We start from the raw sequence: 23,193 nt of genomic DNA on the forward strand, positions 1-23,193 counted from the left end.
CATACAGTCTTTAATCTATATGTGCACTTCTTTAAATAATAAACCCCAAGGAGCCCTTCACAGAATTGTATGGGTCAAAATAATCAAATTTTTATGAAAAAACAAAAACATTAGGATATTAAGTAAAGATCAGGTTTTATGAAGATATTTTGCAATGTTCCTAATGTAATCAAATCAAAACTGTATGAATTATTAGTATTAATAATACCATCTTTAAATGCGTTTTTGTGAATATTTTGATATTTTGCCTCCTCAGATTTCAGATTTTCAAATAGTTGTATCTCGGCCACATATTGTTGTATCCTTACAAACCATACATCAATGAAAAGCTTATTTATTCAGATTATGTATACATCTCAATAAAAAGAGACCTTTATGACTGGTCCATGGTCACATATTACTGAAGTTTGCAATAAAAATGGAAAATTAAATAAAACAGAGCAAAACATTACATAACTTTACTGTATTACTGTAATACTGTAAATGTTATCATGCATAACATTTTTAGAAAATATATTTTTATGTAATTTATATACATAAGCTTTTTAATTTATTAAATATAGTGGAGGAATGTTTTAAAGGGGACATATGAAAATCTGACTTTTTCCATGTTTAAGTGCTATAATTGGGTCCCCGGCAATGTTCCCTCAAATTTTTTCAGCACTGAGCAAATTCTTTTTTTTCTGAGCACACATTTCAGTACTGTGAGCAATTCGCAACCACACGACCTGCCGAAAATGACCACGAGCCTGCGTTAACCATAGGAGATTCAAAGAGATGACAGTGTAGCGTGTAACGGGGTTTAGTGTATACACACGTATAATGTTCAATATGGGCCTGTGTATAAATCCCAATACATGTAATTAACACTCTCTTTGAATTTACCAGGTACCTGGGTTTAGCAGATTGAACCGTTCAACTCAAGCTGAAAATCAGTTCTCATATACTACAGTGCAAATAAATAAATAAATAAATAAAATACTTGTAAACGTGTAACACTGTTTCATTTTGTTTGTAATCCAAATTCTTGATTCACTTAAATGACTCAGTTGGGTTGAATTCATGAATCAATTGATTCGGTTCAAAGGACCGTTTGTTTCTTTAAATAGTTCAAATAGTTCAGTTCAAAGTCAGTGTCCTTTGAAGAAAATCCAAGAAAATACGGAAAATGAAGTTTCAGCGAATTCACGTCCTAGTAGTTGTCCGAAACAAAAAGAAAAAAATATCCTACCAGTTCTGATGAGTTCAAAGCACAGTTCTGGTTGGCTCGCCTTTTTGTATACACTTTCAGTATATACTTAATTGTCTCGCGTGTCCAAGATGGAGCAGGAGAACTTCACAGATGTTCGCAATTCTCACAAAAAAACCCAGCCTTGTAAAAACACAAGGCAGAACAGTAATTAATCTTCAATTCAACAGATTTATCAATAAGCATCATGTAAACATTTCAAATAACAACATAACTCAGGGTTTCAACACTTATTGAACATATTGGCTGCGTTTACACTTGGCATTAACATGCGACCTGTATCCGGATGTTGTCCACATACACATTGAAATGACAAGTGTAAACGCGTCTGTGATCTGAATGTTATCCGATCTGTGTGTCCTGATGCAGAGGTAGTCGAGGACGCATTGTGATCGGATCTCAGTGTAATGTAAACGCAATCCAGCCATCTTATCTGCATTTACAGGTCAACGTCACAAAAAACCCCGCTCACTATCATCTCCTCTCACTGACAGCTGTCAAAAATAAAGGACGTTATGTCATGGAGCGCAGCTGAGAGACGCATACATTCATATTTGTTGAGCAATGGAAGCTACGCTTAAAAGTATCTTAATAAATCGATATTCAAAAGCATTTTAACACTGCTGACTGTATTTAAGTTATTCAGGCATATGTTATATGTTCCTATTCATAGAGAGATTTAATATTTAATGGCAGAATTCAGGATCGTTATAATGTTTGAGTTTCCATGGTGACATATCAACGTGAATGTTGCGCTTCTTTCTGGTCAATCGGCTGTTTCTGTCTCATTTAACACATTTTAAGTTACTTTAAAACACGTACAAACCATAATAACATTAACCAAATACATTTATTCAGTGTTGGTTTTATGCAGTGGCGGTCCTGGCTAGATTTACGCCCTGGGCGAACCATCCCTTCGCCGCCCCCAGAAAAAAAAATTACACCCAAATCCCGCCACCAACATGTATTATTTTATTATATATAATCTTAAATACAAAAAGGTAACAAGAACAGAGAAAAACAAGATAAATAAATGTAATACAGTATATAAACACACACACAGTGGGTGCTTTAACTCCAAAATATTTCAGAAGTGCCCCTGAATTTACAATTAAGATCCAATATGTAAGTTAGATACACTTACATCACACATGCATCAGTTACCCAATTTAAATGACCATAACACATATTTTATTAGTTTATAGGATGTTAACAAATGCTAAGCATACACTACAAATTATTTAAAAAGCTATCACTGTGTAGCTTACAAAATGGCATGTCAATTTATATTAGAAGTTATTTAAGTTCACATATAGTTTATATAGCAATAAAAAAGGACACAGTCAGGAGGTCTGTGTGAGTTTGCACTTGTTGTGTTGCAAACACAAACTAGACTGTGTGTTGCCTATGGGTGAATTTAGTTGCATGACATGGTGCCTCAATTCTAATAGTTGCTAGTTCAGCAAAACTAAAACCAAAAAAACAGTCGTGTTCTGTGGCTAATAGCAACATATTAGCAAGAGGGCGAGGCTAATATAAATAACGTTAGCCTATTTCCTACTGTCACTCACGTCGTCACTTATAGAAATCGGCATACCTTTATCTTTATAATTTTTCCTCATCTTCTTTTCTTCTTTTTCTGATCTGGGCAACTTATGGCTTCTTTGGTGTTTTAATTCGATCCATGGCGTGATGATGATGAAGACTCGACATCATTAACTTTGCATTACATTTTGCCAACAGCAACGTCCGTTCACCCGTCAATCAACCGGTGTCACGTGACATGGTCACGTAGTAGATGACTCTACAGATTTTTTTTTCACAAAATCCAATTGATAACATGTTCGTAGGTATATGGGTCTATGTTAATTTTAGGAATGAAAAATTAAATTTATTTGGAAGCAGACGCAGCAGTTTGTGTTGTGTGTGGCCTCTGGCCTGGGATCAGTCTATCCCTCGCTCGCCCCACATAAGCCGGGCGAGCGATTTGCAGTCGCAAGTTGGCCCGCCCCTTTCTCCCGTGCCTCTTCTGACACGCACACAACCTGTGTATATGACTCTCAGCACTAACTTGACATGGAAATGAGCGTTAGTCTAAAAAAACGCTTTGATGTTTTTTTTTTTTTAATGCGCTCGTGCGCCCTCACATAGATTGCGCCCTGGGCGTTCGCCCACATTGCCCATAGCAAAAACCGGCCCTGGTTTTATGCAAGGTTACTTATATGTGTTTGTAAATTACATTACTTCTTACGCACTATGAACAGGAAATTTAGGAAATTGTTAGCTCTTTTAACTAAATCATATTAAAATTACCAGGAAACATAACTAACAACAGTTTATGGTTAAAATATAAATATACATAAGTTCAGGCAGAGCCAAAAGCCCTTTATTAAGGCAGAATAAAACAGTGGAGTCTGTCATGTTTCACGCGGATTTTGTAGTTGATTTAAAGCATGCGGGTGAAGTCAAGTTCAGGACAAGTTAAACAGGACATTCAGCCGCGGTGCGGACGCTATAAGGCTTTTAAAGATAAGGCTTTTAAAGCTAAAAAATATAACGCTTAAAATGTGAACATCACGGTTGTTGGGGTTGCTAGTTATTCTCTGCTGTTGGCTTCTCAGTAGCACTGTACAATACGGGATTGCGGTAAGCGCGAAAACCCTAAATCATGTGGCTAAAGACAGCTGTACCCATTTTGATTGACAGCTGCCACCCAGCGCGCGTCTCCCCGCACGGGATCCGATCACACATCCAGATACAGAAGCCACATTTATATGACAAATGTAAACGCGCCGTGTCCTGATATACGGATGATCGGATCTGCGTGAACGGATCACCGAGATCGCATGTTAATGCAAAATGTAAACGCAGCCATTGACACCTAAAATGTTCTTTTTTAATCACATTTACGTTACTTGACTGTTAACTTTCAAATGTAAATAAGTTAGCTTCGGCTAGTTCGTTATATACCAACGGCCAATGTAAACAAACTAATAAAACTCATTGTTTGCTGCCAAATTTGCAACACTTATGCCATAATGTCAAGTTAATATTTAGAATAAAACTCACCAAAGCATAAATTTTAACTTCTTATTTAAAAGAAGAAGTTCATTCGCAGTGTTTTGATGCTCTGTGATTCTGCATCTGCCTCCGTTCTAATTCTATATTTTGCTCTCTTCTCACTCTAGCGACATCTTTTCCAAGTTATCGCATCACTTCAGGAATCCAATAATTTGTTTTAAATCACTGTTTTGAATCACTTTTTCCTCTTAATAAATATTTTAGTTTCTTCAGATCGCCCCGTGCAGCTGCTCATCTGACTCGCTCTCACTCTGTGTGTGCTGAGTGTGCTCGTTCTGGCACCTGTGTGAACTGAATGCGCTGCTACCATTGGCTCATTAAAGTGTCTGTCACCGTAGCAAGATCAGCGATTGGTTGAAAGTTTCTTCTCCTTCTAGAACACTCGCTTTCTCTCTCTCTTAATTCTTTTGCAACAGCAAATGCATCAATGTTTATGTGCGGTCTGAAAAATGTGCGCGGTCTGACAAATCTATTGCGCGACCACTTTGACTGGCCTGCGCGATTGCGCGCGCGCGCGCAGCTTAGAGGGAACATTGGTCCCCGGTGGTTCTATCAACCTAGAAAATGTGAAAAAGATCAACCCAGTAACTTAGTTTGGGTAAACCATTCTCTGCAAGCATTTGAAAAAAAATAGGTCATTGGAATTTGGCTCCCCTTGTGATGTCAGAAGGGGATAATACAGCCCCTTAATCTGCACTATCCAACAACGGCACTCCCATTTAGTGCAGAGATCAGCTCATTTGCATTTAAAGGGACACACCCAAAAATGTAATGTGTAAATGTGTAATTATAATAAATGATCTATATGGTATTTTGAGCTAGAACCTCACATATGTACTCTGGGGACACCAAAGATTTATTTTACATCTTAAAAAAGTCTTGTGAAATGTCCCCTTTAACAGAATGTTAAAATTCTATTTTTATCTCAATGTTGTCAGTATTTATCTGTATTAAATTATAATACAATAATCTGCTGGACATTTTGACTGTTTGCTTTGATTTTTTTGATAGAAGATGTCTCTTAGTTTAAGGAAAAACTTTGGAAGTGAATTAAAGGTGTAATTCATCAAAAGAATGACTGTGATTAATGATAAGTCATAATGATATTATTAATGTAGCATAACTTGTATTGAACTAATGAAATACTTTCCTTTCAGTTTAATAAATTGCTCTTCTTATCACTTTAAAGTGCACATATTTAATTGCTAAAAAAAACATTATTTTGCGTTTTGGTATAATACAATGTGCTCGCGTGGTGATGGTTGAAAAAACATATTATTTTTCACATACCGTACATTTTTGTAGCTCCATATATTCTGCTTTCCTCAAGCGCATTCATTTTGTACAAAACTTATCGATTTGAAAAGCTCTGTGTCCCTGATTGGCCAGCTAATCTGTACGTTGTGATTGGTCTGAATATCTCTGACGTCAGCTGGAAATGTGAAGCTCCTTACCATGTTTGAAAGATTCGGTGGCTGACAGGAGTTAACTTATGCTGTAAGTCCAAGCGGGAGGAATTATGATAATGTCGCTCTTGTCTACATCACCAATCCCAGGAAGTAAACTGTTGTCTACAATCCGTGTGTTTGTTGTAGTCCAAGAAAATAAATTTACATTGGAAAACGATAACGCGCGTCATCGTTTACTTTGGGATTTGTACCTTTTGCACATCGTTAACATGTACTAATACACACTTACACACCAAAGGAAATGTCAAATCGTGAATTGGACCATAGTTGCTCTTTAATTCAAATTCACTTTTGAAATTCACAATTTTACACAATCTTGACTGTGATATCTGTAAGAGTCACAATTACATCATGCTGTGCTTCAGTATATCTGTCCATCTGTGTAAGTTTGATGGACACAGATGAATTGAGAACACACCAATGTTTGTTTTAATGGACTCGGTGTGGATGGAAAGCTGAAGTGAGACAGCTGTCTTACTCCTGTGTGTCTTTGTCAGGTGGTATTTGAAGGTATCCGTGGAAACGGCTTTGAGGGAGACATCGCCATCGATGACGTTTCCGTTACCAAGGGAAAATGCAAGCAACAGGACAATGTGGACAAAACAGGTCTGTATCACCTACAACACACTTGTACAGAGAGAAAGAAAAGAGCCCTTAGCCATAATCCTTTAATGACAAACTGCAGAGTATATAGTACTTTTTTCCAAGCTTTCTACTGGAAAATGTTCTTCAGGAACATCCACAGAAACGTTTTGTTGCACAAATGGCATGTTGTAGTGACACAAAGAAACTACAATAAAATAATGAAAGGTTCTTGATAAAAAGTTGAGAAAGAAATGGTTACTTTAAAGGAATAGTCTACTAATTTTCAATATTAAAATATGTTATTACCTTAACTAAGAATTGTTAATACATCCCTCTATCATCTGTGTGCGTGCACGTAAGCGCTGGAGCGGGCTGCGACGCTTCGATAGCATTTAGCTTAGCCCCATTCATTCAATGGTACCATTTAGTGATAAAGTTAGAAGTGACCAAACACATCAACGTTTTTCCTATTTAAGACGAGTAGTTATACGAGCAAGTTTGGTGGTACAAAATAAAATGTAGCGCTTTTCTAAGCGGATTTAAAAGAGGAACTATATTTTATGGCGTACTAGCACTTATGGGAGTACTTCGACTCGGCGCAGTAACACCCTCCCTCTCCCATTATGAGAGGGAGAAGGGGAGCGGACTATTCAGGCGAGTCGAAGTACTCCCAAAAGTGCTATTACGCCATAAAATATAGTTCCTCTTTTAAATCCGCTTAGAAAAGCACTACGTTTTATTTTGTACCACCAAACTTGCTCGTATAACTACTCGTCTTAAATAGGAAAAACGTTGATGTGTTTGGTCACTTCTAACTTTATCTCTAAATGATACAATTGAATGAATGGGGCTAAGCTAAATGCTATTAAAGCGTCGCAGCGCGCTCCAGCGCTTACGTGCACGCACACAGATGATAGAGGGATGTATCAACAATTCTTAGTTAAGGTAATAACATATTTTAATATTGAAAATGAGTAGACTATTCCTTTAAGAACCTTGATTTAAAAGGTTCTTTGCGGAACCAAAAAAGAAAAAAGTTTTCCGAACTGGGGTTCGAAAATCCCTAATGGTTGACGGGGGATATGGAGGGGGTTCGTGAGTTGATGAAGATAATTAATCAATTACAGAGGACATATCATAAAAATCTGACTTTTTTCATGTTTAAGTGTTATAATTGGGTCCCCAGTGCTTCTATCAAATTAGTAAATTTTAAAAAGATCAACCCAGTAACTTAGTTTTGGTAAACCATTCTCTGAAAGTGAAAAAATAGGTAATTGAAATTTGGCTCCTCTTGTGATGTCAGAAGGGGATAAAACCGCCCCTTAATCTGCACCATCCATCCATGGCTCTGCCATTTAGTGCAGAGATCATCTCATCTGCATTTAAAATGACACACCACAAAAACAGCACATTTTTGCTTTCACCTACAAAGTGGCAAATTTAACATAATATATTTATAATATATTTATCGTTATAATAAATTATCTTTATGGTATTTTGAGCTAGAACTTAACAAACACTTCCTCTGGGGACACCAAAGATTTATTTGACATCTTAAAAAGGTCTTGTGAAATATCCCTTTTAAATCATAAAATGAAAAAAAACCTTAATACTAAATACCAATTTATTTATTTATTTATTTGTTTAATCTGAGTGTCGTGACTATTACAAAAATTAAAGTAGTAGGTTGAATTTACTGTTTTAATTTCATGCTCCATTTTTTAAAATATAAAATAAATAAATACTTAAAATGTGTTAAATATAAATGTTTTTAAAGTTAAACAAATGTGCTTTTAAATTATTAAAATATTTGGTAACACATTACAATAAGGTTCATTAGTTAACATAATTTAATGTATTAACTAACAAGAACAAACCATGAGCAATACATGTGTTACAGTATTTATTAATCTATGTTAATGTTAGTTAATAGAAATAAAGCTTTTAATTGTTTGTTTATGTTAGTTCACCGTGCATTAATTAACATTAACAAGATTTTATTAAAGTATTACACTGTAAAAAAATACTTTGCTGCCTTAAATTTTTTTGTTAAATCAACTAAGATTTACAAGTCATGTCAACAGAGATGAGTTGTCACAACTTATAAAATTAAGTTGACTTTTCTAAACTATATTTTATAAGTTATAACAACTCACCTGTAGTTATAACAACTCATCTCTAGTCAAGATAAATAATAGTAAGTTGAAATGACTTTTAGGCAGCAAATTTTTTTTACAGTGTTTGTTGAAATTAACATTTATATTAACAAAGATTCATAAATGCTGTATATGTGAAGTTCATTATTAGTTCATGTTTACTAATGTAGTTAACTAATGAACCTTATTGTAAAGTGTTACCAAATATTTACTCAAAATCTCAGTGAGTCCTTCAAGTAAATATAGGGGTTCGGCTGACATAAAGTTTGAAAACCTTCTGTCCTAGAGCATCACTTGTCAACATCAAACAACATTAATGCTTTTGGCAAACACTTTAATTCAAAATATATATTTCAACAGTATGTGTAAAACCTGGGTTCGAACACATAACCCTTTGCGCTGCTTTCACTATTCTCTACCACTGAACTACAGGAACCTTCATTTTTAAGAGTTTATGTTCATGTAGATTTAAGTATATTACTAGCCAGTATTAAAATCATTTTATGTTTCAAAGTCATCAAACTAAAAATAAGTGCTTTACTTTTTCTGTAAACACTGAGAACGGTAAAAGTTGTCTTGGGGAAGAAATACCGGTATGCTAAAATAAATACATTCTTCAATATTTCATCTTTTGTGTTTTCAAAGTCATATGAGTTTGGAACAATGTCAGGAAGAGTAGATGACGCCAAAATGTCATTTTTGGGTGAACCATTGCTTTACTATACCTCCATTATAACAGAAAGGATTAGGAATGAAATGGCAGGATGTGCCAAGACTGAACGTATAACGGAGAGATGTTGACCCCACGCCAGCAGTGTTGGTGTTAGCAGTAAGGACTGTTAGAGGCATCTGTAGTGGGCCGCAGGGGCCCGGGGCCTGACCGCTCTGGCTTTCCACCTCATGCAGCCCTCTGATGGCATGGCAGGACCTGGGTCTCCTCCTGAATGCCGGTCTTGGCACTGGATTGGTATTAATGCATGCACACAGACAGGAAAAGGCTCATTGCCAAACTGTGAGAGTGACACGGGGCAGCTATCCTGAATGCCATCCTACACCCCAAACCTCCCAAAGGAGATAAGGTTGAGATCTCACATAAACACACAAACCTGTCAAGAGCATGCATGGGTAATAATGTATTATACCAATATTAAATGAGAAATATTAGAAAATATATATACAATCTTTTTAGGACCATTAATTTTTTTGTTTTGTGTTATGTTAATTTTATAGTATTTGAATTGCAAAGAATTTATACATTGTTGAAATGCACTGTGGTTGTACTCCCGTGAAGTCTTTGTAAATAAAATATTGCACTTACAGTACTGGGAATCTATTAGGACTTCAGATGCAAAACAGATGCAAAAAAGTGTGTCTGACATGTTTTCTTGTAAATGCAATTACAATGAAAAGGTTATTATATTCACTTTTTTTCTTTGGTATTTAACAATTCAGACTGTATTTTTCTGCAAAACGCTCTGGGTGCATTCATGCATTTTTGACTAAAACCTCTATTTCTAAAAAAGCCACTTCTTTGGACAAGACATAATAAACGGTTGCAAAATCACTAAAGATGCAACTAGAAACATTCCAAATGATAAAAGTCGTAATGTAAAAAATGAAAAAAAAATAATTAAGCACATATTAGGGGGCCCTGTGATCAATGACACTGCCACATTTGTTTTGTATTCAAATCCAAGTACTTACAAGGGATACAAGATAAATGTGATAAATTGTTTATCCAAATTAATCTTTCGTGCATTTAGAGGACTTTGCTGAAAAATTTATATGGAGTGGATTCTGCCAACGAAGCGGTATTTCTGAATAGTCTTAGGCTGGAATTAAGTGGATTTGAAGTGAAAGTATTTGATGAACATATAATACGCATCAAGAGCATTCAGCTAATAACATTTTTTTATTTTTAACAGAGGCGGCATTTAGGCGGCTTTTGCATCGGAGCTTTTTACTTACATTTAGTCATAAAAATGCAAAATGCATAAAACAAAATGTCTGGAAATTAGGGTTGCATAACAATTAATCGGGATTAATCTATAGCCAAATAAAAGTTTTTGTTTACAGCATATTTGTGTGTGTGTACTGTGTATAATAACTTTGTATAAATAAATACCCACGCATGCATGGAAATGTGTACATACATTTGTATATTTATGTATAATTTATATTATATATAAATACTTAATACATAAATATATATTCTTTCTTAAAATGATACATGCATGTGTGCATATTTATATATACATAATTATAATAATTATTAATTATATCGCAATTAATCGTTATGCAACCCTACTGGAAATGTATGGTGATGAGAATTGGATAGGGAAATTTGTTGATAATGAAAAATAATGTCACAATATGGAAAGAATAAAAACAAATTGCTACCTTTTCCCACTCTAAATTTTTTTGTATTTTTGGGGTTGAACTTGACATGTTTTGTGAGTTTCACTCAAAATTGTTATTTTAATATTTGACAAGGTCTGTCAGAAAATACAGTTAAATTCAGAGAAAAATAAATAAATTCTCTGTCTCATCGATTGACCTCAGTACTGCCACCGATATTACAAGTGAATAAGAGATGTTCAGGAAAGAAATTCGTCTGGATGAAATTTTGATGAAATGTTTTCTTTATTATTAGAGCTATCAAGTAACCTCAAGCACATTCAAAGATGTTCCAAAACACAATTTACAATGACCTTTATACCATGAATGAAACAAAATGGAGCTAACATTGAAGAAAACAAAAGAGAAAAAAATTGAAGTATCTGAAGGAAAAATGAAATTCAAACATGTTTCCCTCATTACAAAAAAAAGGTGCTTTATGATGCCATAGAAGAACAATTTTTGATTGTACGGTTCCTTTTAACTTTAAAAGTTAAGAAAGCAATAGTTCTTTAGAGAACATGTAACATGATGGGACTTTGGTGAACAAAAAATAAAAAAAGGTTCTTCTATTGCATCTCTGTAAAAACTTGTTTTAAGTGTACATAAAAAAATTTAGCAAGACAAAATAAAATGAAAAAAATTCTCATTGAAATATTTTTATTATAAAAAAGATTCTGTTATCATTTTCTCATGCACATGCTGTTACAATATGACATTTGCTCCACAATGAATCATATACAGGATTTTATTTAAACTAAACACTTCTGTTTTTATGCAATGGATTCTGATGCTGTCAGTCACTAACATTCTCATCAACATCTCTACTTTCTGCTCAAACATTTAAAATTTTTTATGCATAGTGATATGATTTTAAAGGCTTGACCTTCTTGTTCTGAATGTTTAAAATGTCACATTCAGAGGTCATATCTTAGGAATATGTATGTTTTTATGCAACATTGACAAGTACATGGCAACGTACAGTCTCTCCTCCAGTTTCTGTACAAACACATGGGTATAGTATGTGCCACCCACACAGTTAAACCTGTTGGTGCCGGTCACAGGTGCTAAACTGTGCTTAAACACAGGAAAGTGTAGCATGAGCTGCGTGCGGCGCTCCACGGGGCAGAACAAAAAGCACCAAATTAATGATTCAAATCAATCATTGTGAAAGCTCACAGTTCAGCTGCACAGATTCTTGAAAGCTGTTTTAGATGTTGAATTGTTATGTGTTTGTTTGTCTGTGTGTGTGTGTGTGTGAGTGTGTGTGCGTGCGTGCGTGCATGTGTGTGCGTGCATGTGTGTGCGTGCGTGTGTGTAATGTAAGCTAGCAGGCTCAGTTTTTACCCATGAGGCTCTGCAGTGGAGGATGTGTGCATTCATCAGTAAAACTCTCGCCTTTTCTCTTTCCTCCGGCTTAATCCTGTAATTCAGTACCTATTAAACTCTTTAAATTAAACATAAAAAATGGCTAACACTTAAAGGAATAGTTCTCCCAAATAAGAAAAATTCTTTCATAATTTACTCTTCCTTATAGCATCCCAGATGTATGTGGCTTCTTCAGCTGAACACAAACAAATAATTTTACATTAAAATGTCTTTATGTTGTTGTGTTATATGGGGCTCAGAATGGCAGAGCTCCATAAAAGCACACAAACATCCATCATTAAAGGACAAGTTCGGTATTTTACACTTAAAGCCCTGTTTTCAGATTGTTTATGATGAAGTAGAACGGTTTTGACTGAAAATTGCATTACAATGCATTAAACTTTCATTTACAAAGACGTGAAACTCACCGAGTGGTCAGGGGTGTTCAATGATGTGCTCGCAGAAAAATCGCTGCAAAAGATGCTTTCCAACAGGTGTTTTAGCATTTGTTGTAAACTTGTGGACCTATTTTTCCAAACGCCTCACACCCGTATATTCTTCCGTTGAGAGCTTGAATAATAGACACTCCAGCCCAGTTGGTGGCGATAATCCGCCTTTGCCAATTGCAAGAATGCAAACAAAGTTCTCGGCGCAGAGTAATACCGTACCTCACAGCACATCTAATACAAGTCAATGGAGTTGAACAAAAAACTACGTTAAAACCTGTTGGAATGCGTATTTTCCAGCGATTTTTGTGTGAGCATACCAGTGAACATCCCTGACCACTCGGTGAGTTTCACGTCTTTGTAAACGAAAGTTTAATGCATTTTAAGAAGGATTGTTCCGGTGCACCTATGCAGCCGTTGTAGAGGTGGGAGGCGAAAATTCTCGGGCCAGCATCATGTGTCCGGATTTCGGTCGGGACCGTTCTGTTTCATCATAAACAATCTGAAAACAGGGCTTTAAGTGTAAAATACCAAACTTGTCCTTTAAAGTAATCCAAATGAATCCATCTGGTTCAAATATGTCGTCTAAAGCGAAACCATACGTTCGTGAGATTAGACAGTTAATATTTTGAGCTTATTAAGCGATTGCTATGTTGTATGTCCATAGCGACATGGAGATCAGTGTGATGAGTTCAAATATGGTGGCACATTGATAAGCTTGAATTTCATTGGTTTTTGTGTATCCCATGACAAGACATGCATGTTTCATCATGAGACACAAAAAGATTTAATCTTTTTAATGTGCCGCCACACTTAAACTGACAGTACCATGCTGATCTTTACGTTGCCATGAATATGGGACGTATCGATCGCTAAATACAGGACAGCATTTTAATATTAATAATATAATGCATGGCATGAAAATAAGTAAATTGTAAGAAAACTTAAAATTTTTCAGTTCCTGGCAATTGCACAGTTGATAATATCACTTCCGGAGCCATAATGTCATTAATGAACTTTTTTTTAGTTTAACTATGAACTGGTTAATTTAAATAGAAAAAATACATATATACATATCAAACAATGTACTGTATCGTAGCAGTGACTCTCATCTTTTGTACTCTGTTTCGTCTTTGGCTTGTTCGGCTCGGAGTGCTGCCCATGGGAGCTCAACCATGAGCTGTTCTTTAGAGATGAATGATGATTGGCTCTGACGTGCCATGTGTTACTGCGTCCCCATAAATCACACCATGACTGGGATTTGGCCGTAGGGTGGAGAGATGGAAGAGAGAGAGAGAGAGCGCATGGTAGAGTATGTGCAGAGTTTAAAAAAGAGGTGACTTGTTGACGGGACGCCAGAACCGAGGGGCTGCACCCTGCAACTCTTATCCCCTGTTGACAACAACCTTTATATATCTGATCGTGCGTATCCACTGACCTACAAAGTCCCCGAACCATCAGACTGCAGGGGAGTCCAAAAGACGTGAAAGTGAACGAGAAGATGCAGTTTTGACCACAGTGATTGTGTTTCACCATAAACATTTGTTCATATTTGTGCATATTTGTAACAAAAGTAATTCTGGTTGATCTAAGTTATTTCTCCTAAGATCAATGAGACCTCGAAACCTGTGAATCTTTTCTCCTCCAAACAGCAAAAACGAAGTGAATGACGCAACGTCGTTCTTGTAAAATACTAAGTAGCAAGCATAACGTTTTGCTTAATGCCGCAATGCCGACTCGAGGGCATCCTTCCTGTACTGTACGGTGCGCTGTACGTGTGAGCGAGGGATCTTCCCAGATGAGATTGTCCGGTGAAAGCTTATCATGCGAGTTATTTTATTTACGGGTAAATTATTATTCATTCATTTACTAATAGTTAGATTGGGTAGGTATTTGAATACAAATTTTTTTTGACAAAAGGGCACTTTGGACATCCAGGGGCAGGTGCTCAGGCACTATCCTCCACCCCCCTGCATGTGCCTGCAGAAGTTAAGATTTCCATACAAACTTTTCAAATAAACATAAACATTATTTATACAATCTACATTCATTTGATAGCTCTGTTCTATTAATTTTAAGATAAATATATTAGACTAAGTTAATACTTAGATAATTTAGAAATCCATTAGATCTTCTGAGCTATGCAATCTCTTAGCAAAAAACATTTTCCTCTGGATGAAAAGGCAAAGTATTAGAAACAAGTTGGAGATTCATTACATACATATAGCATTTCACAAGACTCTTGGGTGTTATTGATGGATTTAAGAAGTACGTACATAAGTTAAAATTGATGTTGAACAGTATGAAACATACTGCATAATACAAGGCAAGGTAAGGAAGGTGTGTGTCTTGTGCACGTGTTAGCTTGGATGGTGGATTAAAGTATACAGTATGTAGGGGTGCGCAGGGCAAAAACTAATGTGGGGTTAGTTGTAACACGGAGTTAAAAGTTTTTTTTTTCCGGTATTTTTTCACACTGCCAAAAGACGATCTCCCACAAATTATTGGAAATGTAAAATGTTTTTAGAGAGTTATTGATGAACGAGTGTTTTGGTGGCATGTAAGTAAATTTTTTCATCATATGTTTTTTTTTTCGGTTTCTGAGTTGGGTGTGTAAGATACCAAATCCAATGTTATGTCATATTAATCAGTGTCTTGTTGTACTAAAACATAGCATAGTTTTGAAATATGTCTGCAGCTCTTAGCAACTTTTTTGGTGGGCTTGAAAATATTTTGACCTAGCAGGGTTAGTTGTAACACTGTGTTAACCCCTCAGCACTTACAATATGAAAACCGCTAACGTTAACATAATTCTTGCATTTGTTTTAAATAGGCTACACATGAATAATTGCTGGCTGCCAACAAAATAAATGTGCTTGTCTTATCAAAAATCGTGTGTCAAATGTATTTTTGTTCATAGCTTTAATATTAATTGAATGAGGTCACGTCAAAGATTAAAATCATAATGAAATGAATGACTAAAATCAGACTTTGATGCTCATTATCTCAGAATTTGATTTTGAAACTGCAGTATGGTTATTATAGACTGGGTCACATATATAAAAAAAAAATTTGTCACAATTGTGCTGCTTTTTTCCACATATTTAGACATTTGTATCTATTTATAATTGAACTATTGTTAGAAAAGGTCTGGATGAATGAATACAGTCTGGATACCTGTCTATTATAGACAGATATATAAACAATATCCACTTCAAGTATATAGACAAAATAGTATTGAAATATTTGCCTGCAAACTAAATTTTTATCAAGTGTTACAACTAACCCCCTGCCTGTTACAATTAACCCCACCTATATGGGAAGTTGTAACATTTGCACTTCTGTCACGTTTGGTGTAATTGTCCAAGAATGGTAAGTACTAGAAACAAACTTCAAATGTTCATTTGTAGCAGAGATGTGTGTGTTGCTTGTGTAAAAATATCATTAATCAAACTCAAATATTTTTTGAATGATTGAGCAAAAACCAGAAGGTTGTTAGGTTGTGCCCCATTCTCCCCTACTTTTACGACTTACAAGAGTGAGAAAACAATCTTTTTTTTTTCTAGGGAGGCAATAATGTGAGATTTTTACACAGTGCCGGTCCGAGCATCTTAGGGGCCCTAAGCAGAATTTGTTTGGGGGCCCCATCACCAATTTTAAAAAATAAAGAAATTACAAACATTTATTAAAAAAACAAAGTTGCACATTAAGTAAGGGCTAAAATTAGCATTAGGTACAGAAATCAAATTGAATGAATCATAACATACAAACGCATGTGTGTCCAGAAAGCTTCTTAGTTTAGTGCCTTTTTGCGGGTTAAATGGTTTAAAATCACTTGAAATGTTAACATTTGCAAGCCCTTTAAACACATGAAATGATAAACTTTCCCTATTTAAATTTGCATATTAATCCGCAATGTCCTTTTCTTCTTTCTCTTTTCGGCACCAGAGGGATACATATTTTTCTGTGACATGGCTTATCATTACAGTTACGCGCACTTGCACACCGGCGCGAATTGTCAATGCACGCAAGGTGTCTATATTGCACATGAGTCTCAAACGCTAGCTAGTTGTCTGCAAATCAGTTTTTTTTCTTGAGTTTTTTATTTATTCATTTGTATTCATTCATTCATACATATTCATTCATTTATATTACTTGTTTAAGTTATTTAATTGTAAAAAAAAACGATTGGGGGCCCCCTTGGTGGCCACGGTGCCCCAAGCGGCTGCTTAGTTCGCTTATGCCTCGGGCCGGCCCTGTTTTTACATAATAGAGGCATAAATACAATTTGAAACTCTTGCATGCTGCAGTTACAACATCCATTAGGTGGGCCAAGCAAACCGGACAAACTCTGACCCTGTGGCCACTGCTTATTGCTATCTCAGATTAGCTCTGGAAAGCTTTTTTTATTTACTCTCTCTTTTCCTGATTAGAGATTACAGTACAAGGCCTATTTACTATTTGTACAGGCACACACTATCCTTATGCGAGTGTACACCCACTCTCGAAATTACCCACCTCCTTCAAAGGTCCTTGAGAAAGATGTCACGGCTCACCCAACCTCGTTCTTTATTGAAAAGGAAGAATAAAAAGCTTTATTATGAATTTATTGATTTCCTGCTAGCCTGCGCAACTCTTGATATAAATTCGTATTGATTTTTTAAATACAATACCTGCTCTTTATTTATTAAACCCATTTTGTTGGCAGCTTGCATGCATAATTAAATGTGTGCGCGTTTATGATTGAAGTCGCTGTTGTATTAATGTTTAAATAACACTATGTTAGTCCGAACCATAACTTTTCCAGGGCCATTTCCTATGAGCCGTGTAGCAAGATATTACTCAGCATTACCTCTGAGACGTAATGACTTGTAATTGTCGTCACGCCGGTCATTTGTCTTCCGTAGCTCGTGGATGTTAGCGCTCGCGGGCTCTGGTTCAGTCACGCGATGATGGCAGTCGCTGTAACCTCATCCATCTGATCTGTTATTTCCGTGCTTTTCCCCAAAGCTCGACAGTAACACGAATCCATTTAACACAGCTGTTTCTACACATCCCACGCACCTGCATGCTTCCGTTCTGAAAGGAGTTTGACCCAGCGGTCATCGCATTGATAAGGTTAAGAGTTTCGTTTGAAAAGAGGTCTTGTGTTGTGTTCCATAAACCAATATCATTTCCAACCTGTTCTCATCGGAAAAAAATTTTTATGAGGTGAACTGTAAACAATCTGGACCCATATTCATAAAAAATAGTGCAAAGAGTTGCTGCTTGAATCCCCCACCTCCTTAAAGGACAAGTTCGGTATTTTACACTTAAAGCCCTGTTTTCAGATTGTTTATGATGAAATAGTGAAATGGTTTTGACTGAAATTTGCACATATGATGCTGCCCCGAGAATTTTCGGGTGTTTCTTGTATTACCTCCCACCTCTATAATTGCTGCATATTTGCACTGGAACAATCCTTCCTAAAATGCATTACACTTTCGTTTACAAAGACGTGAGACTCACCGAGTGGTCAGGGGTGTTCACTGATTTGCTCACACAAAAATCGCTGCAAAAGATGATTGACAGTAGATGATAACGTTCTTTGATTGACAGCTGCACAGGATGAGCTAACTTTAGCTTGCTTTGCTCGCGTTCATAATAACAACATAATAACAACAACATGATAATAACTTTCTGTGTAATATGTGTTACACAAAACAAGCAACAACTAAGCCAAATGATGTTTTAGATATTTTGATCATTTTACATTACCTGAGTCTGTGGAAAACTGCTGAAAAACAGTACTCGAAATCCTCCTGACGAAAGTGCTGGCTGCATATTCAAATTTTCGAGTAGTGGTGTGTCAACTGAGGGTCGCGTTGATCGTAACAATAAAAACTCTCGGTGGGCTGAATTTGTTGTCCTTACATCCACATACTACTGCACAGGTTCTAGTGATCTTTTATCGAGGGTTTGGGTGATTTCCCCTTCAGAGACAGTAAAAGCGAAGTTACTGTTTGGTTGGGTTCATCTGCTGGCTAACTTCAAGTTGACTCGAGTTGATTTGAGTGGTCAAAGAAGCTATTACGCTTATTCAACAGACTTCATGCGGTGCCACAAAAATCAACAGCCGGATGACGTCAAAGTACCGTGAGAGCGATTCGCGAAATCATACGGAGGAGTTTGCTTTTAAATCACTCTTGCAGAACTTTGTCGTCATCCGGCTGTCGGATCTTGTGGTGCCGCATAAAGTAGAACAAGCCTAAAGGCTGCATCGATCATTGGTTAGTGGGTGGAGCTAATGACTCAGTTTCGCGCAGTGCATTCTGGTTAATTGAGTCCATCAAAGATCGTTACGAAAATTCGCTTCAACAAACTATCAATATCAATTTCTTTTTTTCATGTAAAATGAAAAATGGAAATAAATTACCCCTGATAACAGGCTAAAATGTCTAGGATTCAATTCCGCTTCAACGTAGAATTAGTACACTGTGCGCCTTCCGAAACGGAGATGGCAGGCCTGAGTTTGACATTTTTGCGATCATAAAAACACCTGCAAGGCCTGAAAGAGGTCAAGCCTCAGCCAAGTAAGAAAAAGTAACTTAAAAGTAACGCAAGCATTACTTTCCATAAAAAGTAACTAAGTAACGCAATTAGTTACTTTTTTGGGGTGTAACTTCATATTGTAATGCATTTCTTTTAAAAGTAACTTTCCCCAACACTGGCCATAAAACTGTGTATTAATTCTGCTATTAACAAGTGGTGAACCTTCACCAATGATTTATGCACTTTGAGATCAAGCATGTGGATTAATTTTAGATTTTTTGTTGACCTGTAATATCCTGTTTTTGTTTTTTTATTTACAGCAGTACTGACTGGGGCTGACGGAAGTCTTCGCCCTCTTCCTCTGATTGCTCAGCTTATCTGTACCTTCTGCCTGACACTACTGCTCAGATGATACAGAGATCACTGCACAGATACACCTGCGTAGGACGCCCCCTGTGGCAGCAATAAGAACTGCCCCAACATGTGACCACACTTCCTGCTGCTGCCTTCTTCAACCTCATCCTCAACATGTTTTCTCATCCTCACGTCCCTTTACCCGTATATGTATGCTCTTTCAAACAATAGTTTTCTTTAGATATTTCTTGATCGTTACGGTCACCTGTTCCTGTGAGCACTGCTACTTTCTTCTTTAAACTAGTAGTTTTCATGGTCAACTTCCTTCATTCACCCCTGTATCCCCTGTGTATGTATTTGACGCACCAAAGTGTCAACTCTATTACCAAAGATGATGGAGGGCTTACAGGAAGAACGGACAGATGAGCCACACAAAAATGCCCTTTTTTCAAATGAGCTACTCTTTCCTCAGACTGAAGTGCATGGAGATGTGATTTCCTCAAGAGACGTCGGCATTACAAGGAATTTACCGGAGCAGGAACGGATGAAGAGCGGTCACAAAGCTTGATACTGAAGACTGGAATGGAACAGCATCTGTATATTCACGCATATGTGATATATATTGAAAATTACGGTATCGAGGTTCAGAAGCCTAACTGGTCTCCAGTTTCTGGGACTTTGACAATGTGAAACTAAAGAAGCACAAATTTATATCTTTTTTGGTAGTAATTTTGGTTCTTTTACGTGGAATTTTGTCTGTCTGGATTTGCTGTATCACTATTATGTCCTTTGGCTTTCGTTAACGACAACGTACCACTGCTGCATTGCTGATCGATCCTATCGGAAGATAAAAGGTGGCTCCAGAAATATAGTGTGAACTACGGACCACACGGACATCGGTTTACTCGCCATCAATCAACATCCTTAAAGCACCTGAAGAAACTGTGAGAATGTTGACTTGAGCTTCAATCAAACTGCCGAGAGAGCGTTGACTCACTAAGTGGGTCTTTTTATTTAGCAATAGGTCCGTACCTCTGAGTGGTCTGGGATGAAAGTTCTCATCTTCGTTGATATGGGCACACGGACACCTCTAGGTAGTCAGACTGCACTTGGCATTGATGATCAAGAATGTAATTTTGCATAGCGTCAGAGAGAAATCGCATGTATGTGCAAGCTTTTCACGGACTGCCATGATCAAACCTCATATTTTCTTTGGGAAGTTTTGATGTGGCAGCACACAGTGTTGACATGAAATGTAAGAGCACTGTTTCGGCACACGTTCATTAAGACACATTGTTTCTTGTTGCAGCATCTTCGATAGCGCTGCGTACCATTCAACTTGGAAAGTCAAAATTTACAACTAAAGCTGCTTTAGAAAATACCATAGTAAGGGCTTCCAACCTGGAAACTCCAGCAGAAACCTACAACTTTATTTTGCCAAGATGCATGTGTATGATGTCATGCAAACACAGCAATTCTCAGATAGATGCACAAGATTCAAGATGAAATTAAGTTAATTAAAAGTTAAATAAAACTATAATAAACACTTGCGCATTTTATTTTCAAAAGTAAAGTAAAAGTTCTTACATTGTATGAACATAAAATCCTGATTTTAAGTCGATTATCTCTGTTGATATCCTTGCGCTAGTGAACTTCTTTGTTGAAAATCGGACATCTTACACTGCACATCATCTAACGAACTGCCTTCATGACCAAATTAAGTAGATATTTGGTAGGAACCTCCCACATCTGACTTTGAATGGAACGCAGAATAAATCGAAGATTACAACAGTTTAAGATTCGAATGCAATACATTGTCATGGATGATATTAGTCAACTGTAGGCTTCCCCTTTCTGACTTTCTTAAAAAAAAAGTAATACCATGACACAGACAGTAACATTTAAGCACATTGTTACAGTTTAGTAGCAATATGTGATGCCAATAGTTTAAGATTGTGTGTGTTTGGTACTTTTTGAACGTTAACGCGCTTTCCTCAGCTTCATCGTATCTATCATCAATACAGACGTGCGCGAACAATTATAATGAATCCTGATCATATGAAGAATGGAAGAAACCATTTGTGCCTCCGGTTGAGTGTCCTTTATCAAATTTGCGTAAGCTTCTGTGTTCTCGTGCAATCTTAAATATATATATATCTATATCTATATATACAGTAATTCAAATTGCTTTGCTCTAGTATAACTCATGCTAATATCATCAAGTAGCTCAATCCTCAGTGAAGTTTTAAGGTAAGTCTGTTTACAAACATAAAAAAATAAGTTTTAGGCTTGTACAATTTTGCTCATGCTCATATTTAACCAGTTCATATTTATCCTAATGTGGCGTACGTCTATCGCTGTTGAAGAGATTATCATAGACTCGCTCCTCAGGTAATTTCAGAGGTAACAGGTTCAGAGCCTGGACCGAATTCAACCGCGATCCAGGTTCTTCTACAGTTCAAACACTCACACGGCTGTAATACTGTTCAAGCGTCTGTTGCCGTAAACACGCCCTGAATTCTTGCACAATGCCCTCATTACATGTCATGTAATCAGCTTATAATCCATGCATAATAATTATTAACTATTACAGGACACAAACGAATGAATCGGTGAATAAATTAAAATAAAGGGTTAATGGCGATTTATGTTTGCAGGATATTCTACATTATATATATTTTAGATGTTTCCTTTTTTTGTCTCAGATTTCGATGTGTTTTTGGTGACATACCATTATTGCCCAATATCTCTACAACCTCTGTGTTTTTTGTATTTTCTGCACTTCATTCGTTTCAGATGGTACAGTATCACAACATGGATGTCAGTCTAGATTAAGAGCAACAGTTCCCAGTACAGTAAGATGACCAGATGTCCCCGTTTTCGGGGGACAGTCCCGTTTTTTGGTGTTCTTGTCCTCCACAAACACACAACAATAAAAAGACGAACGTTTAAAAAAGTTTTGTCCCCGTTGTTTAATTAGATGATACACTGCAAAAAATGATTTTCAAGAAAAAAAAGTCTAGTTTTTAGACCAAAAAGATCAAATTTATGTGATTTTGTGCATAAAACAAGCAAAAAAATCTGCAAAATGGGTAAGCAAAAAAAAAATCTTGAACATTTTTCTTAAACACTAAATTCAAGAAAAATTTGCTTACCCTATTGGCAGATTTTTTGCTTGTTTTGGGCACAGGGTCACTTGAATTTGATATTTTTGGTCTAAAAACTAGACTTATTTTCTTGTGTCGTTTTGCTCATCAAGAAAAAGCATCTTAATTTAAGAATTTTAGATAGTATTTTTGTCTTGTTTTCAGTAAAATTAAGATTTTTTTTGCAGTGTGTACACAGCAAAAAAATACTTTCTTACTTAGTTTTTTTGTCTTCTTTTCAGTAAAGTTATCAAAAAATTCTTAAATTAAGATGTATTTTCTTGATGAGCAAAATGACCTAGCAAGTCTAGTTTTTAGACCAAAAATATAAATAGTAAGTAAAAAGTAAATTTATTTCAAGAAAATGTTTCTTATTCCATTGACAGATTTTTGTGCTTATTTTAATAACAA

General features: G+C 36.2%; 1 protein-coding gene across 3 annotated transcripts in view; it reads left to right on the top strand.

Moving 5' to 3' along the window:
- Nucleotides 1-22,820, top strand: part of mdga1 (MAM domain containing glycosylphosphatidylinositol anchor 1) — a 312,596-nt gene extending 289,776 nt beyond the window's left edge. For 2 of the 3 annotated variants that reach the window (XM_055169631.2, XM_055169633.2), the window contains 2 exons: nt 6,297-6,405; nt 19,603-22,819. In XM_055169631.2, coding sequence (XP_055025606.2) covers nt 6,297-6,405; nt 19,603-19,694 — 201 coding nt within the window. In that variant the 3' untranslated portion in view covers nt 19,695-22,819. Of the gene's footprint in view, nt 1-6,296; nt 6,406-19,602 lie in introns of all 3 variants that reach the window. The other variant, XM_055169632.2, reaches the window with a different exon arrangement.
- The last annotated feature ends 373 nt before the right edge of the window (nt 22,821-23,193 follow it).

This window comes from Misgurnus anguillicaudatus, chromosome 11, assembly GCF_027580225.2.
Source record: "Misgurnus anguillicaudatus chromosome 11, ASM2758022v2, whole genome shotgun sequence".
NCBI lineage: Eukaryota > Metazoa > Chordata > Actinopteri > Cypriniformes > Cobitidae > Misgurnus > Misgurnus anguillicaudatus.